This window comes from Pecten maximus, chromosome 9 (genome assembly GCF_902652985.1).
Source record: "Pecten maximus chromosome 9, xPecMax1.1, whole genome shotgun sequence".
Taxonomy (NCBI): Eukaryota; Metazoa; Mollusca; class Bivalvia; order Pectinida; family Pectinidae; genus Pecten; species Pecten maximus.
This window is the reverse complement of record NC_047023.1, coordinates 1,463,132-1,489,057: the sequence shown is the minus strand read 5'-3', so window position 1 is coordinate 1,489,057 and position 25,926 is coordinate 1,463,132. Positions and strand designations below refer to the sequence as shown.

The following is a 25,926-nucleotide window of genomic DNA, read 5'->3' as shown; positions in this document are numbered from 1 at the left end:
CAGCCAGTCGGATCTAAAGACGATCTTGTAACACTGTTTGATTTTGTGTCCTCCAGCCAGTCGGATCTAAAGACGATCTTGTAACACTGTTTGATTTTGTGTCCTCCAGCCAGTCGGATCTAAAGACGATCTTGTAACACTGTTTGATTTTGTGTCCTCCAGCCAGTCGGATCTAAAGACGATCTTGTAACACTGTTTGATTTTGTGTCCTCCAGCCAGTCGGATCTAAAGACGATCTTGTAACACTGTTTGATTTTGTGTCCTCCAGCCAATCGGATCTAAAGACGATCTTGTAACACTGTTTGATTTTGTGTCCTCCAGCCAGTCGGATCTAAAGACGATCTTGTAACACTGTTTGATTTTGTGTCCTCCAGCCAGTCGGATCTAAAGACGATCTTGTAACACTGTTTGATTTTGTGTCCTCCAGCCAATCGGATCTAAAGACGATCTTGTAACACTGTTTGATTTTGTGTCCTCCAGCCAATCGGATCTAAAGACGATCTTGTAACACTGTTTGATTTTGTTTCCTCCAGCCAGTCGGATCTAAAGACGATCTTGTAACACTGTTTGATTTTGTGTCCTCCAGCCAATCGGATCTAAAGATGATCTTGTAACACTGTTTGATTTTGTGTCCTCCAGCCAATCGGATCTAAAGATGATCTTGTAACACTGTTTGATTTTGTGTCCTCCAGCCAATCGGATCTAAAGACGATCTTGTAACACTGTTTGATTTTGTGTCCTCCAGCCAATCGGATCTAAAGATGATCTTGTAACACTGTTTGATTTTGTGTCCTCCAGCCAATCGGATCTAAAGATGATCTTGTAACACTGTTTGATTTTGTTTCCTCCAGCCAATCGGATCTAAAGACGATCTTGTAACACTGTTTGATTTTGTTTCCTCCAGCCAATCGGATCTAAAGATGCTCTTGTAACACTGTTTGATTTTGTTTCCTCCAGCCAGTCGGATCTAAAGACGATCTTGTAACACTGTTTGATTTTGTGTCCTCCAGCCAATCAGATCTAAAGACGATCTTGTAACACTGTTTGATTTTGTGTCCTCCAGCCAATCGGATCTAAAGACGATCTTGACCTACTCCACAAAAGGGATATCTCATGAGAGTGTGGATGTGAGGAGGCATGCCTTGTCTAAACTCCGCAAACTTCTCCGTGATGAAAAGGTGAGCATGATATAGGTTCCTTTATTAGTTAAAAGATCATTAGTTTGATGCGACAGATACGACAAAATGATTAAAAAGGTCATTAGTTTGATTTGATAGATCTGACAGAAGGATTAAAAAGATCATTTAGTTTGATCTGACCGATATGACAGAAGGATTAAAAAGGTCATTTAGTTTGATGTGACCGATATGACAGAAGGACTCAAAAACAAATGTGTTCGAACAGGAACGTTACATAAATCATGCTATAAACACATGATGTTGATGGAAGGTTCACATCGTTTCAATTGTGACATCCTCAATGAAAACAGTCAGCAGAATATTTATGTTTATTTCTATCTTAATAATACGATATATATTATAAAACTTGTGGTATAAATCTTACCTACAGGAGAAACTCTACCAGTATGTTAACAGTAACGAGAGAGCCGATCCTGTCGTCTCCATCCTCGTGTCCCTGGTAAGTAAACGTTCTTCATTTGATTTTGTAACTGCAATCAGATAAAATTCTACAAGATATCATGATAGTAAGTGTGTGATAATTCACTGTCCGATGTTCTTGCAGCTCCTACAAGGGTGTCGGGAGACGGACCCAAGGGCACAGTGCCTTTATGCTGAGTGTATTGGAGAGCTGGGAGCTATAGACCCAGGCAGGTATGTAAAGTCAGGTCGCCTGCTCAGGCTAAGTCTCTCTTAAGATGAATGCTCAGCCATTAGTCACTCAGTCAGACATCTGTATACCCAGCCAAGTCACTCAGTCAGACATCTGTATACCCAGCCAAGTCACTCAGTCAGACATCTGTATACCCAGCCAAGTCACCCAGTCAAGTCACTCAGTCAGACATCTGTATACCCAGCCAAGTCACTCAGTCACACATCTGTATACCAAGGCCAGGTCACTCAGTCAGACATCTGTATACCCAGCCAAGTCACTCAGTCAGACATCTATATACCCGGCCAAGTCACTCAGTCAGACATCTGTATACCAGGCCAAGTCACTCAGTCAGACATCTGTATACCCAGCCAAGTCACTCAGTCAGACATCTGTATACCCGGCCAAGTCACTCAGTCAGACATCTGTATACCCAGCCAGGTCACTCAGTCAGACATCTGTATACCCAGCCAAGTCACTCAGTCAGACATCTGTATACCCAGCCAAGTCACCCAGTCAGACATCTGTATACCCAGCCAGGTCACTCAGTCAGACATCTGTATACCCAGCCAAGTCACTCAGTCAGACATCTGTATACCTGGCCAATTAAGTCACACTGATCTGACAAATAACACCGTAGCAGAATTATTGATATACTCCTTCTTGGTCTTATGTCAGATAAAATCTTTGTCATCTATCTTTTTGTTTTGTGGGCGGGTCTACTCTTTCATTATAGGACTTCTCAAGAATAAGTAGATCCAGTAATGTAGAAGATATAAATTTCAGCTGTCAAAATTCAAACTGGCTGCCTGTCAGTCATTTTTCTGATTAGTCTCAAAATTTAACAACTTGTGATCAAGGGGAACCTACTTTTGAAATATTAAAAATTGTTAGAAAAACTTTCAGGGAAATAACAATGGTGACAAGTGTTTTCAATATTAGTGATATGTGTTTTTAAGGGCCCCACACAAAAGTGCAGGTGCCATGTAGTAATCGCTGTGTCTGTCCGTCTGTCCATCTGTCAAAAATGTATTAGTTGTTATGTGTTTTGGTGCCTTTTATGGCAGAATGTACTTTAAGCTTGCCAGTAATCTGTCAGTCTGACAGGCCGACTTTCCACTAAATGTTTTTCATTCTGTTTTTCATTGAAACCTAAACCTGGTGTTACACTGTTGTGCAGATGCACACAAGGTCAAGGTTGCTAAAAATACAACCCAAAATATACTGTCTAAAGTTATTGTCAAATTCAAGGCCCTGTACAGAAGTTCAAACTTTCTGAAATTCTTCCTGATATTGCACTAGGAAATGCTGATGGTTTAAAAAAAAAATTCCTTAATGTCAAGATCAAGGTCGCTGTTACTAAAAATATATCTAGAAATATTTACTTTAAAGTATATCATGTAAGGCCCTTACAGAAGGCAAAATGTTCTGAGATATCACATATATGATGATACTCTGTGATATACAGGTGTGAAATAGGAATTTAAAAAGTTGCTATTGTTAAGGTCAAGGTCATAGTGGGGCTCTCACTGATGTGTCAGTAATCTAGTCACCAGTAGTAACACATTCGTAATGGTTACATGTGTTTTGCAGGCTAGACTTAATGTGCAACAACCCAAAGGCAGACATCGCCAAATACCATGCAAACATAGAAGAGGACAATTTTGCTGTTGAACTCATCAACGAAGTCATTAATGCCTTCCTTGCTGCTCCAGAGTCTAGGATACAGGTATTTTGCTGTTAACTGTGAGCTACAGGTTAATCTGTTCTAGAGTCCACGATACAGGTATTTTCCTGTTAACTATGTTCTGTAGATTAATCTGTTCTAGAGTCCACGATACAGGTATTTTCCTGTTAACTATGTTCTGTAGATTAATCTGTTCTAGAGTCCACGATACAGGTATTTTCCTGTTAACTATGTTCTGTAGATTAATCTGTTCTAGAGTCCACGATACAGGTATTTTCCTGTTAACTACGTTCTGTAGATTAATCTGTTCTAGAGTCCACGATACAGGTATTTTCCTGTTAACTATGTTCTGTAAATTAATCTGTTCTAGAGTCCACGATACAGGTATTTTCCTGTTTAATTTGTGCTACAGGATCATCTGTACTAGATTCTAGGATACAGTTATTTTTCTGTTGTCTGCATGCTACATGTTAATCTTCATTCAAGGTTACAGGGGTTAGATATGCTAAAATCTTTCAGTGACATCTTATTAAGCAATAGACCCAGAGACTTGATATTGGGCCTATAACATGCTGGGGTGAACAGCATTGACTTCAAATTCAAGGTCACAGGAATCAAATCTGCCAAAATATATCAAAACTCAGATGACCGTTAATGTACCAAAATATATCAAAACTGGGATGACCGTTAATGTACCAAAATATATCAAAACTGGGATGATTGTTAATGTACCAAAATATATCAAAACTCAGATGATCGTTAATGTACCAAGATATATCAAAACTCAGATGACCGTTAATGTACCAAAATATATCAAAACTGGGATGATCGTTAATGTACCAAGATATATCAAAACTGGGATGATCGTTAATGTACCAAAATATATCAAAACTGGGATGACCGTTAAAGCACATGGGCCTTTCTGTTTGTTATTGTTAACTTCTTACTAGAATATGTAGTCAGGGTATAAAGTTGAATATTAGGTCTGACTCCACTCTCATCTATTGGTACTCTAGTTATTTACACAAAAATTGTATTCCATTTCCACCTTGAGACTGGAAACTTCATTATTAGCTCACCTGCCCGAAGGGCAAGTGAGCTTATGCCGTGGCGCGGCGTCCGTCGTCCGTCCGGCCGTCCGTCCGGCGTCAACTTTCCATTTAAGCAACTTCTTCTCAATAACCAAAAGGCCCAGAGACCTAATATTGGGCCTGTAGCATGCTGGGGTGAAGGGCTACCAAGTTTGTTCAAATGAATAACGTTGACCTTCATTCAAGGTCACAGGGGTCAAAAAGGCCAAAATCTTTAAACAACTTCTTCTCAATAACCAAGAGTCCCAGGGAGTTGATATTGGGTCTGTAGCATGCTGGGGTGAAGGGCTACCAAGTTTGTTCAAATGAATGACCTTGACTTTCATTCAAGGTCACAGGGGTCAAATATGCTAAAAAAATAAATAAACGACTTCTTCTCAATAGCCAAAAGACCCAGGGACTTGATATTGGGTCTGTAGCATGCTGGGGTGAAGGGCTACCAAGTTTGTTCAAATGAATGACCTTGACCTTCATTCAAGGTCACAGGAGTCAAAAAGGCTAAAATCTTTAAACGACTTCTTCTCAATAACCAAGAGTCCCAGAGACCTAATATTTGGCCTGTAGCATACTGGGGTGAAGGGTTCCCAAGTTTGTTCAAATGAATGACCTTGACCTTCATTCAAGGTCACAGGAGTCAAAAAGGCTTAGATCTTTAAACGACTTCTTCTCAATAACCAAGAGTCCCAGGGAGTTGATATTGGGTCTGTAGCATGCTGGGGTAAAGGGCTACCAAGTTTGTTCAAATGAATGACCTTGACCTTCATTAAAGGTCACAGGAGTCAAAAAGGCTAAAATCTTTAAACGACTTCTTCTCAATAACCAACAGTTCCAGAGACCTAATATTTGGCCTGCAGCATGCTAGGGTGAAGGGCTCCCAAGTTTGTTCAAATGAATGACATTGACCTTCATTCAAGGTCACAGGAGTCAAAAAGGCTAAAATCTTTAAATGACTTCTCCTCAATAACCAAGAGTCCCAGGGAGTTGATATTGGGTCTGTAGCATGCTGTGGTAAAGGGCTACCAAATTTATTCAAATGAATGACCTTGACCTTCATTCAAGGTCACAGGAGTCAAAAAGGCTAAAATCTTTAAACAACTTCTTCTCAATAACCAAGAGTCCCAGGGAGTTGATATTGGGTCTGTAGCATGCTGGGGTAAAGGGCTACCAAGTTTGTTCAAATAAATGACATTGACCTTCATTCAAGGTCACAGGAGTCAAAAAGGCTAAAATCTTTTAACGACTTCTTCTCAATAACCAACAGTCCCAGGGAGTTGATATTGGGTCTGTAGCATGCTGGGGTGTAGGACTACCAAGTTTGTTCAAATGAATGACTTTGACCTTCATTCAAGGTCACAGGGGCCAAAAAGGCTAAAATCTTTAAATGACTTCTCCTCAATAACCAAGAGTCCCAGGGAGTTGATATTGGGTCTGTAGCATGCTGCGGTAAAGGGCTACCAAATTTGTTCAAATGAATGACCTTGACCTTCATTCAAGGTCACAGGAGTCAAAAAGGCTAAAATCTTTAAACAACTTCTTCTCAATAACCAACAGTCCCAGAGACCTAATATTTGGCCTGCAGCATGCTGGGGTGAAGGGTTACCAAGTTTGTTCAAATGAATGACCCTGACTCGCATTCAAGGTCACGTCGATCAAGTATGCTTAAATCTTTAAATGACTTTTAGTGAAAAGCCAAAGTGCAGAGAGACATTATATTGGTCCTGTAGCATGCTTTCAAATAACTGAAGGATCCATGTATGAAAAGATCACTGCATTGCAGGTGAGCGATTTGGGCCCATTGGGCCCGGGCCTTGTAAAACAATTTATATTATAAACTTAATGATAAAAAGATTTGATGTTTTAAATGATTTCAACCATCAGGATACTGCTGCATTTGCCTTACAAGAACTTCTGAAGACCTACAAAATAACGGAGCCAAAAGCTAGTGACCGAAGTTCCGGCCGCATCTGGAAACGGTTCCCAGATCACGTCCAGGAAATCCTCATACCATTCCTCAGCTCCAAGTAAACTCTATGAAAAAATTACTGATAAATAGCAACTGATTTAATGAATTGTTAAATTTGGTGAATGACGTCATTTCAATTCTATATAAATTTATCTTGTCATATATGATCTTGTTTTGATACCTCAGAGCCCTGAGATGTGGAATAAGATGGGATCAAATTGACTAAAAATTCAGCAATCTTCTTCTTCAGACCCAGATATGCTAAACTATCCTTTTCTGTAAAGGCTGTTGATTTCAATAGGTTCTTTTTTTCTATTTACTAGATTAAAATTAAATTTAGAAGAAAAAAAAAATATATATAAAAAATTTAAAGTAAACATTGTAGAGATAATTATGGTCTATTTCTCAATTTCCATAAAAGTCATCATTTTTTTCTTTCAAATTTTTGCAAAACTGGAAAAAATTTAAGGACGTATTGTGAAAAAAAACACCACCTTTTATTAATCCTTTACATAATGAGGTGTTCAGGTGATACATCTATTGTTTTCAGATATGCACTGACCAATTCTACCAAGCATGACTGGTCAAAACAGGTCACCCCCATTTACTGCAGTGAGAAGGGGCATAACTTTGAGAATTGGGTCAGCACCTGGACCGGCTATTTGTCCTCTAAGGTAAGGTCAGGGTCAATGGTAGGTTTCGCTTCTTAAATAAAAAAATGTTTGTTTATTCCGGGTTTATCTTTGTAGAAGTTCCGAGTATTTCAGTGGAAAATCAGGAATTTCTCAGATAAAGAGTGGTAAAGTGACCCCATAATTCAGAGGGTTAGTATTACACAAGTCTATAGTGACCCTATAATTCAGAGGGTTAGTATTGTACAATTCTATAGTGACCCAATAATTCAGAGGGTTAGTATTACACAAGTCTATAGGGGTGGAGGCCCCATAATTCAGAGGGTTAGTATTACACAAGTCTATAGGGGTGGAGGCCCCATAATTCAGAGGGTTAGTATTACACAAGTCTATAGGGGTGGAGGCCCCATAATTCAGAGGGTTAGTATTACACAAGTCTATAGGGGTGGAGGCCCCATAATTCAGAGGGTTAGTATTACACAAGTCTATAGGGGTAGTGACCCCATAATTCAGAGGGTTAGTATTACACAAGTCTATAGGGGTGGAGACCCCATAATTCAGAGGGTTAGTATTACACAAGTCTATAGGGGTAGTGACCCCATAATTCAGAGGGTTAGTATTACACAAGTCTATAGGGACCCAATAATTCAGAGGGTTAGTATTACACAAGTCTATAGTGACCCAATAATTCAGAGGGTTAGTATTGTACAATTCTATAGTGACCCTATAATTCAGAGGGTTAGTATTACACAAGTCTATAGTGACCCTATAATTCAGAGGGTTAGTATTGTACAAGTTTATAGGGGTGGAGACCCCATAATTCAGAGGGTCAGTATTGTACAAGTGTATAGTGACCCTATAATTCAGAGGGTTAGTATTGTACAATTCTATAGTGACCCTATAATTCAGAGGGTTAGTATTGTACAAGTTTATAGGGGTGGAGACCCCATAATTCAGAGGGTTAGTATTACACAAGTCTATAGGGGTGGAGGCCCCATAATTCAGAGGGTTAGTATTACACAAGTCTATAGGGGTGGAGGCCCCATAATTCAGAGGGTTAGTATTACACAAGTCTATAGGGGTGGAGGCCCCATAATTCAGAGGGTTAGTATTACACAAGTCTATAGGGACCCAATAATTCAGAGGGTTAGTATTGTACAATTCTATAGTGACCCTATAATTCAGAGGGTTAGTATTGTACAATTCTATAGTGACCCTATAATTCAGAGGGTTAGTATTGTACAATTCTATAGTGACCCTATAATTCAGAGGGTTAGTATTACACAAGTCTATAGTGACCCTATAATTCAGAGGGTTAGTATTGTACAAGTTTATAGGGGTGGAGACCCCATAATTCAGAGGGTCAGTATTGTACAAGTGTATAGTGACCCTATAATTCAGAGGGTTAGTATTGTACAATTCTATAGTGACCCTATAATTCAGAGGGTTAGTATTGTACAAGTTTATAGGGGTGGAGACCCCATAATTCAGAGGGTTAGTATTACACAAGTCTATAGGGGTGGAGGCCCCATAATTCAGAGGGTTAGTATTACACAAGTCTATAGGGGTGGAGGCCCCATAATTCAGAGGGTTAGTATTACACAAGTCTATAGGGGTGGAGGCCCCATAATTCAGAGGGTTAGTATTACACAAGTCTATAGGGGTGGAGGCCCCATAATTCAGAGGGTTAGTATTACACAAGTTTATAGGGGTGGAGACCCCATAATTCAGAGGGTTAGTATTACACAAGTCTATAGGGGTGGAGGCCCCATAATTCAGAGGGTTAGTATTACACAAGTCTATAGGGGTGGAGGCCCCATAATTCAGAGGGTTAGTATTACACAAGTCTATAGGGGTGGAGGCCCCATAATTCAGAGGGTTAGTATTACACAAGTCTATAGGGGTGGAGGCCCCATAATTCAGAGGGTCAGTATTGTACAAGTCTAGAGCCGTAGTGACCCAATAATTCTGAGAGTTAGTATTGTTCAAGTTTAGAGCCGAAGTGACAACCTGATTTAGATGTATTTGTTTAATAATAAATCATTGTCATATTAGTTGGTAAGCATTTCAGACCTGATGGTAAGATAGAACAAAGATCTATAGTTCTGACCATGTCTTACACTGCGAAGCTATTCCTATATATGAAATGTCTGTTACAAAGATCTATAGTTCTGACCATGTCTTACACTGCGAAGCTATTCCTATATATGAAATGTCTGTTACAAAGATCCATAGTTCTGACCATGTCTTACACTGCGAAGCTATTCCTATATATGAAATGTCTGTTACAAAGATCTATAGTTCTGACCATGTCTTAAACTGTGAAGTCTTACTATCGTGAAATGTCTCGTTTTAGGTGAAGAAAGGTTTTGTCCACGAAGACCTACTATCTGTGAAATGTCTATTTTAGGTGAAGAAAGGTTTTGCCCGTGAAGTCTTACTATCGTGAAATGTCTCGTTTTAGGTGAAGAAAGGTTTTGTCCACGAAGACCTACTATCTGTGAAATGTCTATTTTAGGTGAAGAAAGGTTTTGCCCGTGAAGTCTTACTATCGTGAAATGTCTCGTTTTAGGTGAAGAAAGGTTTTGTCCACGAAGACCTACTATCTGTGAAATGTCTGTTTTCATGTGAAGAAAGGTTTTGCCCGTAAAGTCCTACTATCTGTGAAATGTCTGTTTTAGGTGAAGAAAGGTTTTGCCCGTGAAGTCTTCCTGTCCTGTAGTGCGGTCATCAAACACAATGGTAATCTGGCTTTGTACATCCTACCCTACGTTGTCCTACAGATTCTCAGGGATGGGACTCCGGCTGACATCAAAGATGTAAGTTACTGGTATATACTCGCTTGTCTGATATAACAGGATGCTATCCTGATTGTTATGCCATCATTATAGTTAGATGGCCACAATTGATAACAGCTATACTCACTTATCATTACGCACCCCATACCCCATACCCCTCCCCCGTCAAGGAAGTTAGGGGGAATAAACTATAATCAGGTTGTCTGTGCTTCCGTCTGTCAGTAGACACAACAATCTGCCCGCTACTCCTCCTAAACTACTGAGGGGATTTCAACAAAACTTTCTGCTGGCAATAATCCTGATACATTGTAAGGAGGTATGAGTTGGCCCCTTGGACGACAGTTTCAGTTAAGTCTGCAAACTTTTCTCTATTGGAAGACTTTAATATTTGTACTAAATGGTTTTCTACTGAAAGGACGACCAGCAGGCAGAAAAATGAGGTTGACTCTCAATGTTCTACACTTTTTAATCACTTTGAATCCAAACTTTTTAGTAAAAACTAAACCAAAATGGACAGAATCCAAACATTTTGATAAAACAATTATGGACACTCTTTGTCAGAAACCAGCAAACATTTATTGTCAGTAATCTAGAATTTTAATATATAATGGAAAAAATGTTAAAATCGTACGCAATTCTGTTGGTATGTAACAGATCTTTACTGTCATCAATGTATTTCAGATCCACAATGAGATAACGGAGGTTCTGAATCAAGCCAAGAGACCCGATTCTAAACAGAAGGCTGCCAACCTCCATCACCTGAGTACCCAGACAATCTTCTCTGTCCTCGACTACCTCACCAAGTGGCCATACATCATGACTCAGATAAAAGGAGTCGACCCTCAAACTAAAGGTCAGCTTACAGCCATTCTCTATTGTCTGTAAAAACTAACGGTCAGCCTACAGCCATTCTCTATTGTCTGTAAAAACTAACGGTCAGCTTACAGCCATTCTCTATTGTCTGTAAAAACTAAGGTCAGCTTACAGCCATTCTCTATTGCCTGTAAAACTAACAGTCAGCTTACAGCCATTCTCTATTTCCTGTCAGCTTACAGCCATTCTCTATTTCCTGTCAGCTTACAGCCATTCTCTATTGCCTGTAAAACTAAGGTCAGCTTACAGCCATTCTCTATTGTCTGTAAAAACTAAAGGTCAGCTTACAGCCATTCTCTATTGCCTGTAAAAACTAAAGTCAGCTTACAGCCATTCTCTATTGTCTGTAAAAACTAAAGGTCAGCTTACAGCCATTCTCTATTTCCTGTAGAAACTAAAGGTCAGCTTACAGCCATTCTCTATTGTCTGTAAAAACTAAAGGTCAGCTTACAGCCATTCTCTATTTCCTGTAAAAAATAAAGGTCAGCTTACAGCCATTCTCTATTGCCTGTTAAAACTAAGGTCAGCTTACAGCCATTCTCTATTGCCTGTAAAAACTAAAGGTCAGCTTACAGCCATTCTCTATTGCCTGTAAAAAATAAAGGTCAGCTTACAGTCATTCTCCATTGTCTGTAAAGGTCAGCTTACAGCCATTCTCTATTGCCTGTATTAAAAATAGGGTTTGATACATCATCTTCAATGTGTTTCTGTATACCTGATGTTTTCCATGGTGGTGTTTGTTTTCATTTTTTCTCAGTGGGACTCAATACTGCAAATTCAACTGTACAATGTCACAAAAATGAAACTTGATGATTTCAATGTATAATTGACAGACCCAGAAATCAAAACTGCATGAATATTTATTGACTTCAAAGCTGCATATGATTATTTTGACAAAAGGGCAAATTACCCGGAAAATGTTGTCAAATGGCATTGTCAACAATGTCGCTATTAACCATTGATAAAAATATATCAATATCAGTTTCCTGTGATGTATAACATTGTTTTGAGTTTGAATTATCTTAATGTACGTGTTGTATGATATATAGCATTATGTTTTGTTATTGAATTATATTGATGTACGTGTTATATGATATATAGCATTATGTTTTGTTATTGAATTATATTGATGTACATGTTGTGTGATATATAGCATTGTGTTTTGTTATTGAATTATCTTGATGTACATGTTGTATGATATATAGCATTATGTTTTGTTATTGAATTATCTTGATGTACATTTATGATATATAGCATTATGTTTTGTTATTGAATTATATTGATGTACATGTTGTGTGATATATAGCATTGTGTTTTGTTATTGAATTATCTTGATGTACATGTTGTATGATATATAGCATTATGTTTTGTTATTGAATTATCTTGATGTACATTTATGATATATAGCATTATGTTTTGTTATTGAATTATCTTGATGTACATGTTGTATGATATATAGCATTATGTTTTGTTATTGAATTATCTTGATGTACGTGTTGTATGATATATAGTATTATGTTTTGTTATTGAATTATATTGATGTACATGTTGTATGATATATAGCATTATGTTTTGTTATTGAATTATCTTGATGTACATGTTGTATGATATATAGCATTATGTTTTGTTATTGAATTATCTTGATGTACGTGTTGTATGATATATAACATTGTTTTCAGTGCCAGTATGTCATGCTGATCCAACGTACAAAGCCATCGAGGCGTTCCGTCAGGTGATTGCCCAGGACCTCTTGGCCGATGCCTGCTACAACTGCAAGGCTTATTCCCGCGCTCTCATGCATTTTGAACAGTTCTTATCGAGCAAGGGGCAGAATATCCAGGAGCACCTTAACTTTATGCAGGTTAGTCATGAATTGTATGGTGACAATGTTAAAAGGTAAAGGATGGCACAGTGTTACACAATGTGTATGTATCCATGGTAAATACTAGCCGCAATATACCGCTCGGCTAGAAAGATCTTCTCTTTAGCTCGATCTGTTGAGCGTAAGACTAGTAAGCCAGAGGTCCCAGGTTCGATTCCAAGCAGAGGCAGTGATTTATATTTAATTAATCATGCGCCCTGTTAAATTCGCGCCCATGTAGGGACTCGGGAATGATAGTCATCGCTGCTTGCGAAAGCATCACTGTTACCCCTTGAAAACTCGAGAACGAGTTCTTTCCTTGGAAGAGTATGTAACCCTGATAAATACTAGCCGCAATATACCGCTCGGCTAGAGAGATCTTCTCTTTAGCTGAATTGGTTGAATGTAAGACTAGCAAGCCAGAGGTCCCTGGTTCGATCCCTAGCAGAGGTAGTGATTTATATTTGATTAATCATGCTCTTTGTTACAGGATGCCTGTACAATTTGCACTTTAAGTCAAGATGCCTGTACAATTTGCACCTTAAGTCAGGACAACATGAAGACTGGTCTCTGAAGTCACTGTATCATAACTGTGTCTTGTTGTTCAGACAGAATGTTTTTAAAAAATTTAAATTACTGTTTGTATCTGTTAAAATAAATCTATATATCATGTCTCTGTGTGTAGGTATCTGTGTAGGTCTGTGTGTAGGTGTCTGTGTGTAGGTCTCTATGTGTAGGTGTCTGTGTGTATGTGTCTGTGTGTAGGTGTCTGTGTGTAGGTGTCTGTGTGTAGGTATCTTGTGATTATTGGACTTATTTTGTAGGGTACAGTTGACATCTTGCTTTATTATCAATTGTTTATGACTGTAAATACTGATTTAATATAATTTACAGGTCAAATATTACAGTCTACTGTATTATCGATTGTTTATGACTGTAAATACAGATTTAATTTAATTTACAGGTCATATATTACTGTATTATCGATTGTTTATGACCCTAAATACAGACTTGATATATATATATTGATATATTACTGTATTTGAAACTGATATTAATCAAACTGTATTTCAAAATGTGTTACCAATTAAAAGGTATTTCACATTTGATATTAATTAAATGGTATTTCAAATCGATATTATTTAAAAGTATTTTAAATTGATGTGAATTAAACAGCATTTCAAATTGATATTAATTAAAAGTATTTGAAATTTATGTTAATTAAACAATATTTCAAATTGATATAAATTAGTGTTTTAAATTGTGATATTAATTAAACGGTATATCAAACTGTGATATTATATTGAACTGTACAATGTATTTCAGAAGTTGTATGTTGCCCTGGATGAGCCGGATGGAGTGTTGGGTGTAGCTGCGATAAGACTGGCACCGACCTTGACAGAGCAGATTCTTATTCACGAGAGTCAGGGTACGTACCAAACATCTACAAATTTTACCTTTCTGGGTAAATATGAGGTTTAAATGTTTTTAACTGTTTAAAATTGCTAGAAAATCGTAACAAAGTGGCCAACAAACAGGAGTTCTGATTAAAGACCATAGTGGAACGTCTGAAAATATAAAAATCTGAAGGGTTGGGTGGTTTGGTGTTGGTAAAGTTTTAATCATTTCTGTGAATGGTCGGAATGTTTGATATAAATATTTTGTGGAATGTTAAGGGTTTGTGGAATGTAAATAATTTGTGGAATGTAAAGTGTTTGTGGAATGTAAATAGTTTGTGGAATGTAAATTATTTGGGGAATGTAAATTTTTTGTGGAATGTAAAGTAAATTATTTGGGGAATGTAAAGTGTTTGTGGAATGTAAATAGTTTGTGGAATGTAAATTGTTTGTGGAATGTAAATTATTTGTGGAATGTAAAGTGTTTGCATGCTTTGTTATTTACAGGCCAGCATCAATGTGCTCAGGCGTGCTATGAGAAAGCAATCCAGAGTGAGGCTGACAATGTTGTTCACCATCAGGGCCTCCTCCGTAATCTGATTGAACTGGGAGAGCACAGCAAGGCACTGCTCCATGCCACCGGGGCTGTTGCCGAGAAACCAGACTGGGCTCATCACCTCAATCCCTATATGGTTGAATCTGCTTGGAGATTAGGCAACTGGTCAAAGTTAGAGAGTTGTATCAAGTCAGTAAGTTTTTTGTCGGCATTCCGGTCTATATTACGTGAGATTCTGTGGATATTTTTACCTGGTGGCCTAATCGGACTACCAGGCAATAAAATCTAGGTGTCATTAGTGCTGCAGTCATTTTACAAAGAATGCTTCAGATTGAGTTCAGAGAAGTGTTTATGTAATAGTAGTATGGCACATTTTCTGGATTTTACTTAATATTTTTCAAAAACAAATTTGTAAGTCACCATGCAGGCACCTTACAGGTCAATAACTGGTTGCAAATGGTGAATTTAAGGCGTCATGGCAACTAAAATAGGCACCACTTTGAGGCCTGGTAGGGTCTGTTTCTGTGAGGATAACCCTCCACAGACTTGGGAGTTGGCATCCCTCCACGGTTGTGGGAGTTGGCATCTCTCCACAGTTGTGGGAGTTGGCATCCCTCTACAGACGTGGGAGTTGGCATCCCTCCACGGATATGGGAGTTGGCATCCCTCCACGGTTGTGGGAGTTGGCATCCCTTCACAGTTGTGGGAGTTGGCATCCCTCCACAGATGTGGGAGTTGGCATCCCTCCAAGGATATGGGAGTTGACATCCCTCCACAGACGTGGGAGTTGGCATCCCTCCAAGGATATGGGAGTTGGCATCCCTCCACAGACGTGGGAGTTGGCATCCCTCCACAGACGTGGGAGTTGGCATCCCTCCACAGACGTGGGAGTTGGCATCCCTCCACAGTTGTGGGAGTTGGCATCCCTCCACAGTTGTGGGAGTTGGCATCCCTCCACGGACGTGGGAGTTGGCATTATTGTGTTAAGACAGGGTTTCTGTGAAGACTTTGTCATGACAGCAAATATATTTCCCAATTTTTTTTTTTCAGGACAAAAGCAGTAGGAACTGGGCTGTAGGCATTGGGAAGATTTTAATGGCAGCAAAAGATCAGGTAATTATTACAAGTTAAATCTGTCTGACCCAACACCCATTATGATATGTGGATTTTCCAGTGATGTTGAAGTGAATTCCATATATAGTGTTAGTTCTAGTCTTTGTTTCAAAGTCATACTACATTTTGTCCTCAAATGAATTCTTGAAATATACTAAGGTGCCTGATATTGTAATATTTGACCGGTATTAACAGATTTTGAAAATTGCCCTTTATCTAATTAATGTCAAAAACACAACTGACTTTTCTCTGACTCATGATGTTTGCTTTTAGAAATCTGAGCAAATGCGTAAGCAACTGCAGATTGTAAGGCGAGACCAGATGGCGCCACTGTCTGCAGCTAGTATGGAGAGTGGCTCGTACCATAGGGGATACGAATATATAATGAGGTAAGGTCACCAGAGGTCAATATGGAGAGTGAATCATACCATCAGATACGAATATATAATGAGGTAAGGTCACACAGAGGTCAGTATGGAGAGTGGATCGTTCCATCCGAGATACGAATATATAATGAGGTAGGGTCACAGAGGATCTTTTTCTCCTGGATATCCATTAACATCACCAGAATGTTTCATTAACACAGATTACACATGCTGAGTGAGATAGAGGAGTGTGTCGGGGTCCTGATGAACCTCCACACGGAGGACAGTGGCTCCAGTAACACCAAACATTCCTCGACTGACCTACTTTGCCAGTGGGAGTCTCGACTACAAGTCATGCAGGTCAGTTTGGAAGACTGAATTCAGTTTCATTGTAGTGATGTAGCAACATAGGGTATAAGCCCATATCCTAAACAAACATATTGTTCCACCAAAGCGTCATTTGAAACGCTCTGACAGATTGTTTGTTAATGTATAGGATGTTATTTCACAAATTAAGCACATCATCAGTTTGTGGCCTATTTGAAGTAATTGTTCGACAGGTGATCTTTTAACCTTAAACAATTCTTATTTTTGCTATAAATGATTAGTGGATCTGTCTAAATATAGCATGTAGGTTCCCCTTATAAATACTTAATTAATGGATCTGTCTAAATATACCATGTAGGTTCCCCTTATAAATACCTAATTAATGGATCTGTCTAAATATACCATGTAGGTTCCCCTTATAAATACTTAATTAATGGATCTGTCTAAATATACCATGTAGGTTCCCCTTATAAACACTTAATTAATGGATCTGTCTAAATATACCATGTAGGTTCCCCTTATCAACACTTAATTAATGGATCTGTCTAAATATACCATGTAGGTTCCCCTTATAAACACTTAATTAATGGATCTGTCTAAATATACCATGTAGGTTCCCCTTATAAATACTTAATTAATGGATCTGTCTAAATATACCATGTAGGTTCCCCTTATAAATACTTAATTAATGGATCTGTCTAAATTAGTGGTGTTCCGATTAATCGAGTTTGTCGAGTATCACTTGTTTGAGACATTTGATCAATTAATGGAGTAAGAAATCTGTAATCGAGTTTCGTCGGAAGTGCCCTACATCAGGTTTTATGAAAACATATTAGGCGGGTTGCAGATAAACATACGCAAATTAAGCTTGACAATGTCTACAACACAGTCGCTTGCGGGAAATGGTTATACTTGTATCATACAAAATCAAGCGTCGCAATAACTGGTACAGTGTTGTAATAGTAGGAGGAATGCAAACGTACCAATGACTAAGATTTCGTTTGTAAGATCATAAGCGACTAGCCATGGAAGCAACGTTAACGTATATGAACTTCCCGGTAAACGGGCAGGGTCTATTGTATGGAAACATTTTGGTTTTTAATGAAACCCAGAAGGTCCGTTAAGTAGAGATTCTTTAAATATGACAAAAACTATTTGTAAAATGTGCAGAAAGTCATATTCTTTCAATGGTAAGTCACAGTTCTACTTTCGATTTTAAATCATATATAATAGACTTTCGATAACGGATGGATTAAAGCATTTTACAGCCCATGCCAAAATTAACAGTTAGCTTAATACTCCAATGAACAATCCTTCTGTTGTTTTTTTCTGTGTTGAATAAAATTATTTTTAAAAAAATGTTGGTTCATTTTTTTCTGTGTAATAAACAAATTAACACACAGGAAGATGGTATACATGTAGGTATAACAGTTTATTAGTTACTGAAATTGAAATATCAAAATATTGAGACATGAATACAAAAAATACATCTGGAAATGAATCGATTTTAATCGATCATCGATTGGTTACACACAAGTGATGATCGTTTCAGAAAATTTCAACCGATTCCCAACATTAGTCTAAATACACCATTTAGGTTCCTCTTATAAACACTTAATTAATGGATCTGTCTAAATATACCATGTAGGTTCCCCTTATAAACACTTAATTAATGGATCTGTCTAAATATACCATGTAGGTTCCCCTTATAAATACTTAATTAATGGATCTGTCTAAATATACCATGTAGGTTCCCCTTATAAACACTTAATTAATGGATCTGTCTAAATATACCATGTAGGTTCCCTTATAAATACTTAATTAATGGATCTGTCTAAATATACCATGTAGGTTCCCCTTATAAATGCTTAATTAATGGATCTGTCTAAATATACCATGTAGGTTCCCCTTATAAACACTTAATTAATGGGTCTGTCTAAATATACCATGTAGGTTCCCCTTATCAACACTTAATTAATGGATCTGTCTAAATATACCATGTAGGTTCCCTTATAAATACTTAATTAATGGATCTGTCTAAATATACCATGTAGGTTCCCCTTATAAACACTTAATTAATGGATCTGTCTAAATATACCATGTAGGTTCCCCTTATAAACACTTAATTAATGGATCTGTCTAAATATACCATGTAGGTTCCCCTTATAAACACTTAATTAATGGATCTGTCTAAATATACCATGTAGGTTCCCCTTATAAATACTGAATTAATGGATCTGTCTAAATATACCATGTAGGTTCCCCTTATAAACACTTAATTAATGGATCTGTCTAAATACACCATTTAGGTTCCCTTATAAATACTTAATTAATGGATCTGTCTATATATACCATGTAGGTTCCCCTTATAAACACTTAATTAATGGATCTGTCTAAATATACCATGTAGGTTCCCCTTATAAATACTGAATTAATGGATCTGTCTAAATATACCATGTAGGTTCCCCTTATAAACACTTAATTAATGGATCTGTCTAAATATACCATGTAGGTTCCCCTTATAGATACTTAATTAATGGATCTGTCTAAATATACCATGTAGGTTCCCCTTATAGATACTTAATTAATGGATCTGTCTAAATATACCATGTAGGTTCCCCTTATAGACACTTAATTAATGGATCTGTCTAAATATACCATGTAGGTTCCCCTTATAAATACTGAATTAATGGATCTGTCTAAATATACCATGTAGGTTCCCCTTATAAATACTTAATTAATGGATCTGTCTAAATATACCACGGAGGTTCCCCTTATAAATACTTAATTAATGGATCTGTCTAAATATACCATGTAGGTTCCCCTTATAAATACTTAATTAATGGATCTGTCTAAATATACCATGTAGGTTCCCCTTATAAATACTTAATTAATGGATCTGTCTAAATATACCACGTAGGTTCCCCTTATAAACACTTAATTAATGGATCTGTCTAAATACACCATTTAGGTTCCCCTTAGTCTGTGGATCAGCAGCTGCCCCCTGCCCCTTAGGACTTCGTCCCTCGTTTAGAATATGGAAACAGTTCATACCCTTTAGACCTGGGCATGGAGAAGGGATGACGTTTTTAATGCTACGATTGTTGCTGTAGTCCTTCTAGCCATTCAGTAATATGGCTTGTAAATGTTAAACTTAAATAATGTTTTACTGACATTATTAGTCCCCTACCGGTGAAACTGGAGGGACTATTGGCTTCCTTTCTGTCCGTCTGTCCGTCCGGCGGTCCGTCCATCTGTCCACTCAGTTTTCCACACTTTTCTCAGCCATGCATCTAGGTATGTTGGTGAAAGTTGGTATGTAACTTCAGTATGAGTAGCTACAGATCAAGTTCAAGTTTCAGGGTCAAGGTCACTGTTACTATTTTAAGCGGAGACCGTGAGGGGACATGTATTGTTTTATTAATACCCAGCATGATTGTTTTAATTAGTTTTGATATTAATTTCTTACACTTTGATTGATTTTCAGTGTTCCTTCCGGACACAGGAGCCAGTTCTAACTCTTCGACGGATTCTGTTTACCCTGGCCCAGCAAACCACAGGTCAAGAGGTCGACCAGGACATAGGTCATTGGTGGCTCTGGAGTGCCCGCATAGCTCAGAGGTCAGAGGTCACATTCATATATAAGTAAAGTGTCTGGTGGCTCATCTCATCTTTAAGTTAGTAAAGCTTAAAACCATCTCCATAAGTCTGTCTATGGTCAGAGAATGATTACCTTGATTACAGTATATATCCTCAAATAAGCCCCTTCCCCTAGTGTCACAGTTTAGTACAATATTTATCCTCAAATAAGCCCCTTCCCCTAGTGTCACAGTTTAGTACAATATTTATCCTCAAATAAGCCCCTTCCCCTAGTGTCACAGTTTAGTACAATATTTATCCTCAAATAAGCCCCTTCCCCTAGTGTTACAGTTTAGTACAATATTTATCCCCAAATAACCCCCTTTCCCAAATGTGGAAGTAAATTAAAAATTTTCTAGAGGGCCTATATGGGCCTTTTTATGAACTAAATTAAGCTTGCTATCAGAATTGATGATTCAGCAAAAATGAAAAAGGGGGTTATATGCGGATAAATATGGTATACAGTATCTTATTGAGAGTCCAACTTTGTTATTACAGAGCAGGCCACCTGCAAACAGCATTCAGCTGCTTACTTCAGGCCAGTGATTACAACTTGCCAGAGGTTTTCCTGGAAAGGGCTGAATGGCTGTGGACCAAGGTAGATATATAGGTGGGGGAGGGCTGAATGGCTGTGGACCAAGGTAGATATATAGGTGGGGGAGGGCTGAATGGCTGTGGACCAAGGTAGATATATAGGTGGGGGAGGGCTGAATGGCTGTGGACCAAGGTAGATATATAGGTGGGGGAGGGCTGAATGGCTGTGGACCAAGGTAGATATATAGGTGGGGGAGGGCTGAATGGCTGTGGACCAAGGTAGATATATAGGTAGGGGAGGGCTGAATGGCTGTGGACCAAGGTAGATATAGCTGAATGGCTGTGGACCAAGGTAGATATATAGGTGGGGGAGGGCTGAATGGCTGTGGACCAAGGTAGATATATAGGTGGGGGAGAGCTGAATGGCTGTGGACCAAGGTAGATATATAGGTGGGGGAGGGCTGAATGGCTGTGGACCAAGGTAGATATATAGGTGGGGGAGGGCTGAATGGCTGTGGACCAAGGTAGATATATAGGTGGGGGAGGAGCTGAATGGCTGTGGACCAAGGTAGATATATAGGTGGGGGAGGGCTGAATGGCTGTGGACCAAGGTAGATATATAGGTGGGGGAGAGCTGAATGGCTGTGGACCAAGGTAGATATATAGGTGGGGGAGAGCTGAATAGCTGTGGACCAAGGTAGATATAGGTGGGGGAGGGCTGAATGGCTGTGGACCAAGGTAGATATACAGGTGGGGGAGGGCTGAATGGCTGTGGACCAAGGTAGATATACAGGTGGGGGAGAGCTGAATGGCTGTGGACCAAGGTAGATATATAGGTGGGGGAGGGCTGAATGACTGTGGACCAAGGTAGATATACAGGTGGGGGAGAGCTGAATGGCTGTGGACCAAGGTAGATATATAGGTGGGGGAGGGCTGAATGGCTGTGGACCAAGGTAGATATATTGGGTGGGGGAGAGCTGAATGGCTGTGGACCAAGGTAGATATATAGGTGGGGGAGAGCTGAATGGCTGTGGACCAAGGTAGATATACAGGTGGGGGAGAGCTGAATGGCTGTGGACCAAGGTAGATATATAGGTAGGGGAGAGCTGAATGGCTGTGGACCAAGGTAGATATATAGGTGGGGGAGGGCTGAATGGCTGTGGACCAAGGTAGATATATAGGTGGGGGAGAGGCTGAATGGCTGTGGACCAAGGTAGATATATAGGTGGGGGGCAGGGCTGAATAGCTGTGGACCAAGGTAGATATATAGGTGGGGGAGAGCTGAATGGCTGTGGACCAAGGTAGATATATAGGTGGGGGAGGGCTGAATGGCTGTGGACCAAGGTAGATATATAGGTGGGGGAGGGCTGAATGGCTGTGGACCAAGGTAGATATATAGGTGGGGGAGAGCTGAATGGCTGTGGACCAAGGTAGATATATAGGTGGGGGAGAGCTGAATGGCTGTGGACCAAGGTAGATATATAGGTGGGGGTAGGGCTGAATGGCTGTGGACCAAGGTAGATATATAGGTGGGGGAGAGCTGAATGGCTGTGGACCAAGGTAGATATATAGGTGGGGGAGGGCTGAATGGCTGTGGACCAAGGTAGATATATAGGTGGGGGGGAGCTGAATGGCTGTGGACCAAGGTAGATATATAGGTGGGGGAGGGCTGAATGGCTGTGGACCAAGGTAGATATATAGGTGGGGGAGGGCTGAATGGCTGTGGACCAAGGTAGATATATAGGTGGGGGAGAGCTGAATGACTGTGGACCAAGGTAGATATATAGGTGGGGGCAGGGCTGAATAGCTGTGGACCAAGGTAGATATATAGGTGGGGGAGAGCTGAATGACTGTGGACCAAGGTAGATATATAGGTGGGGGCAGGGCTGAATAGCTGTGGACCAAGGTAGATATATAGGTGGGGGAGGGCTGAATAGCTGTGGACCAAGGTAGATATACAGGTGGGGGAGGGCTGAATAGCTGTGGACCAAGGTAGATATATAGGTGGGGGAGGGCTGAATGGCTGTGGACCAAGGTAGATATATAGGTGGGGGAGGGCTGAATGGCTGTGGACCAAGGTAGATATATAGGTGGGGGAGAGCTGAATGGCTGTGGACCAAGGTAGATATATAGGTGGGGGAGAGCTGAATGGCTGTGGACCAAGGTAGATATATAGGTGGGGGAGGGCTGAATAGCTGTGGACCAAGGTAGATATATAGGTGGGGGAGAGCTGAATGGCTGTGGACCAAGGTAGATATATAAGTGGGGGAGGGCTGAATGGCTGTGGACCAAGGTAGATATATAGGTAGGGGAGAGCTGAATGACTGTGGACCAAGGTAGATATATAGGTGGGGGAGAGCTGAATGGCTGTGGACCAAGGTAGATATATAGGTGGGGGAGAGCTGAATGGCTGTGGACCAAGGTAGATATATAGGTGGGGGTAGGCTTGAATGGCTGTGGACCAAGGTAGATATATAGGTGGGGGAGGGCTGAATGGCTGTGGACAAAGGTAGATATATAGGTGGGGGAGGGCTGAATGACTGTGGACCAAGGTAGATATATAGGTGGGGGAGGGCTGAATGGCTGTGGACCAAGGTAGATATATAGGTGGGGGAGGGCTGAATGGCTGTGGACCAAGGTAGATATATAGGTGGGGGAGGGCTGAATGGCTGTGGACCAAGGTAGATATACAGGTGGGGGAGGGCTGAATGGCTGTGGACCAAGGTAGATATATAGGTGGGGGAGGGCTGAATGGCTGTGGACCAAGGTAGATATACAGGTGGGGGAGAGCTGAATGGCTGTGGACCAAGGTAGATATATAGGTGGGGGAGGGCTGAATGGCTGTGGACCAAGGTAGATATACAGGTGGGGGAGAGCTGAATGGCTGTGGACCAAGGTAGATATATAGGTGGGGGAGGGCTGAATGGCTGTGGACCAAGGTAGATATACAGGTGGGGGAGAGCTGAATGGCTGTGGACCAAGGTAGATATATAGGTGGGGGAGAGCTGAATGGCTGTGGACCAAGGTAGATATACAGGTGGGGGAGAGCTGAATGGCTGTGGACCAAGGTAGATATAGGTAGGGGAGAGCTGAATGGCTGTGGACCAAGGTAGATATATAGGTGGGGGAGGGCTGAATGGCTGTGGACCAAGGTAGATATATAGGTGGGGGAGAGCTGAATGGCTGTGGACCAAGGTAGATATATAGGTGGGGGCAGGGCTGAATAGCTGTGGACCAAGGTAGATATATAGGTGGGGGAGAGCTGAATGGCTGTGGACCAAGGTAGATATATAGGTGGGGGAGGGCTGAATGGCTGTGGACCAAGGTAGATATATAGGTGGGGGAGAGCTGAATGGCTGTGGACCAAGGTAGATATATAGGTGGGGGAGAGCTGAATGGCTGTGGACCAAGGTAGATATATAGGTGGGGGAGAGCTGAATGGCTGTGGACCAAGGTAGATATATAGGTGGGGGTAGGCTTGAATGGCTGTGGACCAAGGTAGATATATAGGTGGGGGAGAGCTGAATGGCTGTGGACCAAGGTAGATATATAGGTGGGGGAGGGCTGAATGGCTGTGGACCAAGGTAGATATATAGGTAGGGGAGGGCTGAATGGCTGTGGACCAAGGTAGATATATAGGTGGGGGAGAGCTGAATGGCTGTGGACCAAGGTAGATATATAGGTGGGGGCAGGGCTGAATGGCTGTGGACCAAGGTAGATATATAGGTGGGGGAGAGCTGAATGGACTGTGGACCAAGGTAGATATATAGGTGGGGGCAGGGCTGAATAGCTGTGGACCAAGGTAGATATATAGGTGGGGGCAGGGCTGAATAGCTGTGGACCAAGGTAGATATATAGGTGGGGGAGGGCTGAATGGCTGTGGACCAAGGTAGATATATAGGTGGGGGAGGGCTGAATAGCTGTGGACCAAGGTAGATATATAGGTGGGGGAGAGCTGAATGGCTGTGGACCAAGGTAGATATATAGGTGGGGGAGAGCTGAATGGCTGTGGACCAAGGTAGATATATAGGTGGGGGAGGGCTGAATAGCTGTGGACCAAGGTAGATATATAGGTGGGGGAGAGCTGAATGGCTGTGGACCAAGGTAGATATATAAGTGGGGGAGGGCTGAATGGCTGTGGACCAAGGTAGATATATAGGTAGGGGGAGAGCTGAATGACTGTGGACCAAGGTAGATATATAGGTGGGGGAGAGCTGAATGGCTGTGGACCAAGGTAGATATATAGGTGGGGGAGGGCTGAATGGCTGTGGACCAAGGTAGATATATAGGTGGGGGTAGGCTTGAATGGCTGTGGACCAAGGTAGATATATAGGTGGGGGTAGGCTTGAATGACTGTGGACCAAGGTAGATATATAGGTGGGGGAGGGCTGAATGGCTGTGGACCAAGGTAGATATATAGGTGGGGGAGGGCTGAATGGCTGTGGACCAAGGTAGATATATAGGTAGGGGGGAGGGCTGAATGGCTGTGGACCAAGGTAGATATATAGGTAGGGGAGGGCTGAATGGCTGTGGACCAAGGTAGATATATAGGTGGGGGAGGGCTGAATGGCTGTGGATCAAGGTAAATATATATAGGTAGGGGAGGGCTGAATGGCTGTGGACCAAGGTAGATATATAAGTAGGGGAGGGCTGAATGGCTGTGGACCAAGGTAGATATATAGGTGGGGGTAGGCTTGAATGGCTGTGGACCAAGGTAGATATATAGGTAGGGGGGAGAGCTGAATGGCTGTGGACCAAGGTAGATATATAGGTGTGGGAGAGCTGAATGGCTGTGGACCAAGGTAGATATATAGGTACGGGGGAGAGCTGAATGGCTGTGGACCAAGGTAGATATATAAGTGGGGGAGAGCTGAATGGCTGTGGACCAAGGTAGATATATAGGTGGGGGTAGGCTTGAATGGCTGTGGACCAAGGTAGATATATAGGTGGGGGAGAGCTGAATGGCTGTGGACCAAGGTAGATATATAGGTGGGGGAGGGCTGAATGGCTGTGGACCAAGGTAGATATATAGGTAGGGGGGAGCTGAATGGCTGTGGACCAAGGTAGATATATAGGTGGGGGAGAGCTGAATGGCTGTGGACCAAGGTAGATATATAGGTGGGGGCAGGGCTGAATGGCTGTGGACCAAGGTAGATATATAGGTGGGGGAGAGCTGAATGACTGTGGACCAAGGTAGATATATAGGTGGGGGCAGGGCTGAATAGCTGTGGACCAAGGTAGATATATAGGTGGGGGCAGG

General features: G+C 40.8%; 1 protein-coding gene across 1 annotated transcript in view; it reads left to right on the top strand.

The window, feature by feature from the left end:
- Positions 1–25,926, top strand: part of LOC117335230 (serine/threonine-protein kinase ATR-like) — a 136,551-nt gene that overhangs the window by 72,369 nt on the left and 38,256 nt on the right. Inside the window, exons 36-51 of the mRNA XM_033895220.1 lie at positions 1,064–1,178; positions 1,570–1,638; positions 1,744–1,832; positions 3,424–3,559; positions 6,487–6,629; positions 7,122–7,245; positions 9,885–10,022; positions 10,683–10,854; positions 12,554–12,735; positions 14,062–14,164; positions 14,640–14,881; positions 15,739–15,801; positions 16,075–16,190; positions 16,388–16,526; positions 19,981–20,114; positions 20,631–20,730. Of these exons, the coding sequence (XP_033751111.1) occupies positions 1,064–1,178; positions 1,570–1,638; positions 1,744–1,832; positions 3,424–3,559; positions 6,487–6,629; positions 7,122–7,245; positions 9,885–10,022; positions 10,683–10,854; positions 12,554–12,735; positions 14,062–14,164; positions 14,640–14,881; positions 15,739–15,801; positions 16,075–16,190; positions 16,388–16,526; positions 19,981–20,114; positions 20,631–20,730 (2,065 nt within the window). The remainder of the gene's footprint in view (positions 1–1,063; positions 1,179–1,569; positions 1,639–1,743; positions 1,833–3,423; positions 3,560–6,486; positions 6,630–7,121; positions 7,246–9,884; positions 10,023–10,682; positions 10,855–12,553; positions 12,736–14,061; positions 14,165–14,639; positions 14,882–15,738; positions 15,802–16,074; positions 16,191–16,387; positions 16,527–19,980; positions 20,115–20,630; positions 20,731–25,926) is intronic.